Source organism: Notamacropus eugenii, chromosome 1 (assembly GCF_028372415.1).
Source record: "Notamacropus eugenii isolate mMacEug1 chromosome 1, mMacEug1.pri_v2, whole genome shotgun sequence".
Lineage (NCBI taxonomy): Eukaryota > Metazoa > Chordata > Mammalia > Diprotodontia > Macropodidae > Notamacropus > Notamacropus eugenii.
Window position 1 is genome coordinate 368530774 of NC_092872.1, and position 9857 is coordinate 368540630.

Consider the following 9857-nt stretch of genomic DNA (forward strand, 5'->3'; position numbering starts at 1 on the left):
ATCACCCTTAAATGGGGTTGGAAATTAACCAATTTGCAATGGGTAAGGATACTCGATATTAAAATATGATATTTTATAATCAGAAGCTTACTTCACGCTGTATGTTACTTTTTTGAGAATGCAGTCCATTGTGTTTCCTTCACAAAGATGACCACTTCTTTTGATATTCTGCAGACCGTATTTCTAGTCAGTAAGTAGCTCTGGAAGTTTTTGTGAAATTCCTAAGGAGGATAATGGACACCGTCAGATTTATAATTCGATTTTACTTTATTTTCAATTCTGGGTTTTCTCCCTCTTCAACTCCCCCAACTGACAGAGCAAGAAAAACAAAACAATTAGAAATATGCACAGTCAAGCAAAACAAATACCGTAATTAGCCATGTCTAAATCTATCCTATCCTCTATCTATCTATCTATCTATCTATCTATCTATCTATCTATCTATCTATCTATCTATCTATCTATCTGTCTATCTATCTACTTCAGTCTGTACTCTAAGCCTGTGTCTGAAGATAGATACCATGTTTCATCCTGAGATCCTCAGAACCGTAGTTGGTTCCACATTGTCAGACTTTTTGACCAACTCCAGCTTCAATCAGTGGAACAGAACCTTAGAGCTCCAACACCAAACACGTTTCTGGTCTGCATTTCTCCTTGCCCTTGTAAACACTCATTCGCTTCCAGAGGTATCAGAAGCCAAGTTGTTCTCAAATTCAGTATTTCTGTGGACTCTGCTGTTCTTGGTTTGCCCAGAGGCACAGCTTTCCAGTCCGCAGTTGCTCTACGCCTTTGGCCCTCCCTGAAATCGTTTCTTTGACGCTTCAACCTGTCCGGAAATGTAATCCAATGCTGCCACCTGGTGGACATTCTGAGGCTTTCCCAGTAAACATTCCGTCTCCCAGTTACTAAGATGACTACAGATCTAATAATAAATACCTGGCGCGGACAGGGAATTCAAGAGACCAATGAAAAAATATTCTTTACCTGTGCGCAAAAACATCTTGCAGCTCCCGACTGAGACCGCCTGTGGCCGCTGTGGCACAAGGTTGAATCAAGGAGAAAGCAGAACAGACAGACTCCATTGCTAAGCTACGCAGAGTGAAAGAAGATCTCCGCCGGGCTGCAGTTCCTCTGCGCCCTTCACCCGATGGCAGCTCTACGTGGGCAACTTCAGACTAACCTGCAAACAGTGGTCTTTCTCCTCTTTCTGTGCGTGTCCGAGGGGAACGCGGGCACAGTGCGGTATTCGGTGGCAGAAGAGATGGAGAGCGGTTCCTTTGTGGCCAACGTAGCCAAGGACCTGGGGCTGGAGACCGGAGAGCTGTTGGCTAGAGGGGCGCGGCTAGTTTCAGATGACAGCAAGCAGCATTTTCGACTCCACCGCAAGACTGGAGATCTGTTTGTGAAAGAGAAGTTGGACCGGGAGGAACTGTGCGGGAAAGCAGACCCGTGCGTGCTGCGCTTTGAAATCGTGCTGGAGGAGCCGCTGCAGTCCTTCAGAGCCGAGGTAAGGGTTTTTGATATCAATGACAATGCCCCAGTGTTCCCAAACCATGGTCCAATTTTAAAGATCCCTGAAAGCACTCCCCTGGGCTCTCGGTTTCCTTTGCAGAGCGCCCAGGATTTGGACGTGGGGCTCAATGGCCTTCAGAATTACTCTCTGAGCGCCAATGCCTATTTCCATTTGCATACTCGTTTCCGCAGCCATGGCCCCAAGTACGCGGAACTCGTACTAATTAAACCCCTAGATCGAGAGGAACAGCCCCAAGTCAACTTAACCCTCACGGCTGTGGATGGAGGCTCCCCAGCTAAATCTGGAACAGCTCAGATCCTAGTCCTGATTCTTGATGTCAATGACAACGTTCCTCAGTTTTCTCGGTTGGTGTACCGCGCCCAGATCTTGGAGAATAGTCCCAATGGTTCTGTAGTAATCTCAGTGTCCGCTACCGATGCAGACGAGGGCACTAACCGGGAAATAGCATATTCTTTGGCTCAAAACCCAGAAGGAATTCTCCAGACTTTCCATATCAACTCCGAAAATGGAGAAATCCGACTTCGAGGGCCAGTGGATTTTGAAGCCGTTGAGAACTATGATATTGACGTTCAAGCCATTGATGGTGGGGGGCTGTCTGCTCACAGCAAGGTCCTGGTGGAAATTGTGGATGTGAACGACAATGCCCCAGATGTACTGGTAACCTCCATCTCAAGCCCGATCCCAGAAGACTCTCCACTCGATACTGTCGTGGCCCTTTTTGGTGTGCGAGACCGTGATATTCGAGTAGGAGGGAAAATCACTTGCTTCCTTCAAGGAGATCTTCCGTTTGCCATCAAACCGACATTCAGAAATTCCTATTCCCTGGTCACTGGAGGGGTCCTTGATCGCGAGAAAGTCCCAGGATATAACCTGACCATAGTGGCAATGGATACAGGGACTCCTAGGCTGTCCACGGAGACGATCATCGAAGTGCTGATATCCGATATTAATGATAATCCCCCAGTGTTTAAGGAGGCATCTTATACCATGACTGTCAGAGAGAACAACAGTCCCGCAGTTTTTATTGGCAAAGTCCAAGCTGAGGATCTAGATTCCGAAGAGAACGCCCAGATTACTTATTCACTGCTTCCTCCCGAAAGTGGGGATCTCTCAGTCTTCTCCTATATCTCCATTAATTCGAACAATGGGAAGCTCTATGCTTTGAGATCCATGGACTACGAAGCTATCCAGGCCTTTCAATTCATAGTGAAGGCTGTAAATGGTGGGCCCCTGCCCCTGAGCAGCCAAATCACTGTCAGAGTAGTTGTCTTGGATGTCAACGACAACCTGCCAATGATCTTGTATCCGCTGCAAAATAGCACTTCACCTTGCAATGACCTGGTGCCGAGGGCAGCAGAAGTGGGTTACTTGGTAACTAAGGTGGTCGCTGTTGATGGGGACTCTGGTCAGAATTCCTGGCTTTCTTATGAGCTGCTCAAGGCCACAGATCTTGGGCTGTTTTCCGTAGGACGGCAAAATGGAGAAATTCGAACCTTGCGACTGATATCAGAGAGAGACCATATGAAGCAAAAAATGGTCATTGTTGTTCGGGATCACGGCCAGCCTAGCCTTTCTACTACCGCTACATTGAATATTCTGCTGGTAGATGGCTTCTCTGATCCTTATGTGCAGCTTCGGGATCAGTCCAAGCGCGAGAGGAAGACAAACCCCTCCACAAAATACCTGGTCATTTCCTTGGCTGTGCTTTCCTGTCTCTTTCTATTTTCAGTCACTGTAATCTTTCTCATTCACGTTTATCAGAAGATCAAATGTCGAGAAAAACAATTTACTACCTCTGAGCACTTCTACTATGACTGCAGTTTCCCTAGTCATTTGATAGATGGGCAGGGTGCAGAGACTCTGGGCCAGGTCTGTGCTTATGAAGTGGGCTCAGCTACTGGCACTAGTAATAGCGAGTTCCGGTTTCTCAAACGATTCATGCCCAACTTCCCAGCTCCTTCTGGTGTAGTAGAAAGTACTAAGGAAGAAAGTGGATCCCATTTACCCTCCAACTTGGATCTGGACAGCCCAAGGATGTCAGAGGGCTGTCCCAGAATGTCTGATGAATATATGTAAGTCCTTGTTACTGGACATAAATGAACGGTAGATTGTGAAAATGAACTTCTATTCAACTTAACTACATGCTGTATAACACTTGGGTCCTTAGGTCCTGCAAAGGGCAAACCTACAGTCGGTCTTGGAAGTGAACATAGCAAGTGATTTTCTCAGTACGACAAAAAGATGATGGTCTCCAGAAGTAAGAGCTCCAGTCTTCCAACAGCTGGAATCCCATTAAGGAGGAGAATTATTAGCTGAATGGTTTGTAAATATCAGAGATCTAGGATCCTTCGACTTTCTTCTGCTTCCTGAGGTGGGCTTGTTAATGAGTGATCCCTGCACTCGTGCACAACCTGGAAACAGATCAGCTTCATCTCCATTGGCTCCCTGCACACAAACATCCCATTCCTTCATGTCTTCCAATGTCTTCACAGGTGTGTCATGCCCAAGGCAGAAGACTCACAATCCCTGATAGCCTATTCAGAATTCTCCAGCTTTTGTCCTTCTGTGGGTGGTTAAAAAAACTTGAGCAAGAACCTCCTGTTAGGTGGGACTCTTTTCTCCAGGATAAAGAATGATAATCAGAAAAAATAAGTAGCATGTTTGCCATTACGCAGAACTGTCTGGGTTCAGCGATGAGACAGCTGCTATCTGCTTAGTGGAGTCCTTTATCCATAGTAATCAGGGAATTTGAGAAAATCTGATGGTTGGTAGATACCAAAAGAAGAACTCTCAGAAGCAACAATGAAAAGCAAAATAGAAATAAGTGTCAAAAGAACTGTGAGTAGTTGTATATGCCTTAAGTTGTGGAGCATAAATTTCTGCAGTACTAAATTGTAGTTAACTTCCTTGACTAGATAAACTTATTTCTAGATTGGATCATCTTAAGTCATCCTCTCTTGATTGTAGGAATGGTCTTCTTATGTTTAGATATTCAGAAGATATCTACTTGAGGGAAATTATAACTTTTTCCATAGAGACTGTTTTGTTAATTTTCTTACAATCTCAACTTCAGGAAATCAATTTAGGATCCAAATAGAGATTAAAGGTATCAGTGAAATAAGATAAAACCAGCAGCAAAATTAAATTATGAGACCAACTCTCCCATTAAAAAGAAGCTCTTCAGTTCAGGTAGATGTTGGTAAGTGGAACAAAGTTTTCACAAAGAATAGATGTTTACTCTAAGCAGTCTTGAAGAATGGAATCTTTAAAAATCACAGAATAATTGAATTAATTATATTTCAAAGTCTATATAAAACAAAGTGTCTCTGGGAAAATTCATTTTAAAAGTCTGGTTCTGAAACTGGTTCCTGAGATTTACCAGTGTGCCAGGCCCAAGTCTTAGGTAAGCAGAGCATTCTGCAGAAGAATGTTTCCATGGCAAAGACCCTGTATAACTCCACTTCCTCTTTCTCAGTATGTCTATATTTAGTCAGAGTGAATCTCTAAGGTAGCTGAGGTCCATATCAATTGGCCACAATAAAGATACTTTGAACAGCCAGATCTTTGGGAGGAAGCTCTAATGTAGTATAACCTGCACTTCTCCAGGCAAATGTAGCAAGTTTTCCATAAATGCTTATAGATGATGTTGAAAAGCAAAGTAGGGTAATAGAAAGACCTAGATTTGACTCTTAGCTCTGACATATACTACCTATGTCACAATGGTCAAGTAACAACTTCTTTCAGTCTTCTTGCCTGCAAAATTAACCAAATACTGCTTTTTACTAACTCCTTCATGGTTGGTCATGAGGTAAGTACTATATAAAAATTAGCTACGGTGGTGGTGGTAGTGATGATGATGATAATATTGATGACAATGAGGTTTGATAATGGTGATGATGATGATAATGTGGTAAACTGCTATGGTCTTCAAAGACCCGGGTCTTCCTCTACACTATGATGGACCAACATAGGAGGAATTTGCTAGAGGATCAAATAAACCCTCTATTAATAATTTAATATGTGAAAGGCCTATAAAATTAGACACATTCTTGTTTTCTCATTTTCTTGGAGATGTCAATGCTCATAATTTACTGGTTAAAATTAGGAGGATAGGAAAACCTGTCCTTTGTTTTATTGTGAAAGTATTTCCCTCTGCTGTCCCTGATTTTAGTGACCCTGATTTTGATTTTTAAGCCCAATTCCCGTCTTTGAACTCTGGGACAAAATGAAAACTGCTAATATTTGCTAACATATCTTTCTTAGCATAAATTGGTTTTTGGAAAGTAAATTAAGAAATGTTTTGTTGATCTTTTTTGTTTGTTCCTCTATTAGGTAAGTTTTAATATTCAGTCATTTACAAAATACAAAAAAAGAAAATATTTTGATGAACGTATTTCTTTCTCTATTACCAGTCTTAGTGACTGAGTACCCTAATGATGAACAAATTACTTCTGATGAAATTTCATTTATGTGCCTTATTTCATGAGAATATGGTAAATTTAACTCTCCTTGATCCTTTCTGGGAATAAGTGTGTTCTGTGCTTTTAATGTCATTAATCCACTTCTGGCTCTGGCTTTGTATCTCTCTTAATGGTGCTTTCAATACATCTGTTGAATTTTAATTTGATCTTGGGAAATTCCTTAACCTTCCTTTGTCTTATTTGTAAGATGAAGATGCTGGACCAACTAATTTCTAAAGTTCCCCCAGCTCTTAAAACTCCATGGCTCCATATATTATTATGATAATTGATAGTTTTTTTTAAAACAATTATCTTTCTTAAATATATTTAAAAGATATTTTTAAAGGTTTACTATTTTGTTGGGCTTTTTTTTTTTTTTTACATATTGGGGGTATCAAGTTTTCTTTTTTCTACATACAAGTATCTCCAGTTTCATCATGAAAGATATGATGAAACTATGTTTAAGCTCTGTTTAAAAGATTTCTTTCCTTGTTACTTTGAGGGTGTTATTCAAACTAGAGTAGCCATTTTAGTAATCGTTTCTAAGTATAGCCAAGGTCAGTCTCAACTAACCAATGCCCAGATCTTCCCTTTCTTCTTCAACTCCCCCATCAGTTTAGGGTACCAATAAGCAATTTTAATCATCTTACAAAATGGTCAGAAAGAGTAAGTTAAATCACACTGAGGGTGCCTTATCATTCTCTGACCCAGTAAGGAATAGTCCCTTCATAGCCCCAGTATTAGAAATTGGTATCACTTAAGAGTTAGTAGAATGTGTCAATCAATATCAGTGATGCTGATACCCATACCCATGCAATAGTTCTTGGGGTAGAACTCCAGAGGAGGGGGCTATGGGGATAATTTTCTCTCTCTCTCTCTCTCTCTCTCTCTCTCTCTCTCTCTCTCTCTCTCTCTCTCTCTCTCTCTCTCTCTCTCTCTGTATGTGTGTGTGTGTGTGTGTGTGTGTGTGTGTGTGTGTGTGTGTATTGAAGGGGAAAAGTTCAACAATAGGAAGTGTCTAGCTTAGTAGGAAGAATGCATAAATGGACCTACAGGACCTAATCCCTCTATTGGAACAGTCATCAGTACATGGAGGATACTATATGAGAAAAATTGACATTCTGGGATTCTAAGTGTCCCTGCAGGTGCTATGGTTTTCTAACTATAAAATATGTATAATGTTTTTAGATTCTTATCTTTGAGTAAAATTTTCTTATGACATATTATAGCCACCGTGCTTATAAGTGGCAATTGACTCCAGCAAAGAGAGTTTTTGCCATTTTATCTTGGTGTCAGACAAGTAAAATATAAAACACTTCGTTGCATGATACAAATTCTTCATACCATGGATGTTACATCATGGTTACATGAAAACCTAGAAATATTTGTGCCTAATTGTTGTTGGATGTAACCTCAGTTTATAAGGGAAGTGTCCTTGTCTTTAATAAGCAAAGTGTCATTCTGAGAGACACATTTTTCATCACCACAGAGATTTCTTGCAGACTTTCAGCATTTTGCTACTTCACCGAAGTCATGTATTTCTCTCTCTCTCTCAATTAATTTATATTTATTATGCATTTACTCGCATGTATGTTGCATATCCCCAGTAGAATGTGAGCTCCTCAAATGAAATAACTATTTTGTTGTTGCATAGTATCCCAGCACTATATATGATGCTTTAAATGAATTTGATGCTTAAATATGTTTATCAGATTGTTTGGGATTTATGTGCTAAGTAGAACAAATTAGAATAAGTTTTGGGAGTTTTAATAAGGACTTTTGACATCTCTTTTTCTATGGAGAGAGGGGAAGTACTTATTTTTGATTGGAGTGGAGAAAAGATTCCATCTTTTACACACATGAGCAACATCAACTTGACTGTTTTGCTGTCTGCAAAAGAAAGAGGGCATCAGAAATATGTGAAGGCAAATCTGAGTATTTTCTTATAAGAGAAAGAAGTCTTTGGCAGATAAGAAACGGGGCCTTCAATGACTTTTGTCATGGACATCAAGCTTTCTCAAGGTCACCTTGGATAATAAGAGACACGAACATATACTAGAAAGGATTGAACTTTAAATGAAGGGAATCCAGATGAGATGTAAAACAGCATTCTAATCAAGGCCTATGAATAAGATTGGAGATTAGAAAGCATTGAGTAACATTTAGCCATTTCAAAAAAGGTACAACAATTTTATTGTTTATTTCTGTATACACTATACTAATAAATATATTTGTCAAAAACAGAATTTGAATAGAAATTAATTTCAATCTCTGATGATAATATCTATTGCTGTTACTACATCATTAATACCATAAGATTTTAACTGAGATACCATGTAACAAGAGCTTACCATAACTGCAAACAAAACAATTTTTGGAATGATAAATTCAACATATCCCTGTATAATGATGTTAGTGACTTCAAGGAGGTCAATGGAAAATGATTATATAGTTTCTAGTGAACTCAGTACCCACTGAACTCAGTGAGAGTGAGGTATCCTTTCCCACAAAGGGATGTTGGCTCTGGGCTCCCACAGACTTAGTTCAACCCTGAAGGAATATGGACACTTAAAAGAGAGGCCAGTTTCTCTCTCACTTTTTCTGTCATTCTTTGCCCATATGCAGGAGCTCTAGGGGAAAAAAAATAATGTAAATCTTTGGTTTGGCTTTACCTAGACAGCTACTTATTTATTCTACACCACAATAGAAATGCAGAAAACACAAAAGACATCGACACAAGTAAACATTGACAGAAACTTAAAACATCAAACCAATAATACCTATAATACTCTTTTGGGAAATTGTTTTCCAGCAACTTTAAAATAGCAAAACATGAAACATTTTGCTGCTAAATAACCATTTCATCTTCACCATGGCTCTGCACTTACTGATGAATTAATTCAAAATCTTTGCCTTCTGGAAAGCCAAAGTCTAGCTTGAATTCATCCTCCTCCTGGTGATCATCTTCATGAAGTTTGTAGTTGTAGAGAACTCCTGAAACCAACTAGTTGCAACTGAAGAACCTACAAACTCCTGAACTCTTGAAATAAACACTCCCTCAAGTTCTGTCTCTCATAATTCCTATTTGCTGTGCTCAAGGAAAGAGACACAAAGCTCAAGAAACTCTGTTCTCAGATTTCTCTAGATCTGCACATGTGCTCTCAATCAGCACATAAACAAACAGGCACCACAATGCCTGGAAGGAAGAGGAGCTTATTCTTCCTTATGGAAAATCCTCAAGAGAGCATCAAAGAGTCCACCCATATTTGAAATCTAGAAAGTGAGAGAGCACTGAAGGGCAATGTCGCTCCTTTTAAGGTCTGCAGAGTGATCCACTCTTTTTTAACCAATGACAAATTCTCTTTGACACAGCACCCCATCATGGGCTAGAGAGAGACACATTTCTTTTAGTAAAAAGTTGAAACACTTTCCCCATCTACCACAGGATAAAACATATGCTTCAATGGTCTTGCTTCTATTATAGTAAAAAATATTCTTTCCAGCAGTTTTTAGAATTGAATATCAATTCCCGTGAAATGATGTTTGGCATGCACTCAGTCATTGGACAGTCTTTTGTTTTGATTGACAGGGAAGTATTCTTCCCAGACTTACTCTAATACAATGGTTTGAACCTAACAGGTCTACATTCAAGCCAAGATGAAATACTTTTTTTAGTGATATCAGTGTTTTCCATCTTTTGGATGAATTTATTTCTTGCCTTAAGCAAGACATTTCCTTGAAATTTCCATCCTTGGAAAAATCAAAGGTAGACTTTTATAAAAGGTGTAGTAATGCTATTTCTACTATCCATATTCTTGCTAGGACTTGTCTCCTCTGCAAGATGAATTACTGTAGGAGAAATA

General features: G+C 39.8%; 1 protein-coding gene across 1 annotated transcript; it reads left to right on the forward strand.

The window, feature by feature from the left end:
- The first annotated feature begins 1063 nt into the window (after positions 1–1063).
- Positions 1064–9595, forward strand: LOC140518406 (protocadherin beta-1-like). The gene has a single exon (XM_072630549.1). It carries the CDS (start codon positions 1148–1150, stop codon positions 3608–3610), a length of 2463 nt encoding a protein of 820 aa, XP_072486650.1. The 5' UTR covers positions 1064–1147; the 3' UTR covers positions 3611–9595.
- The last annotated feature ends 262 nt before the right edge of the window (positions 9596–9857 follow it).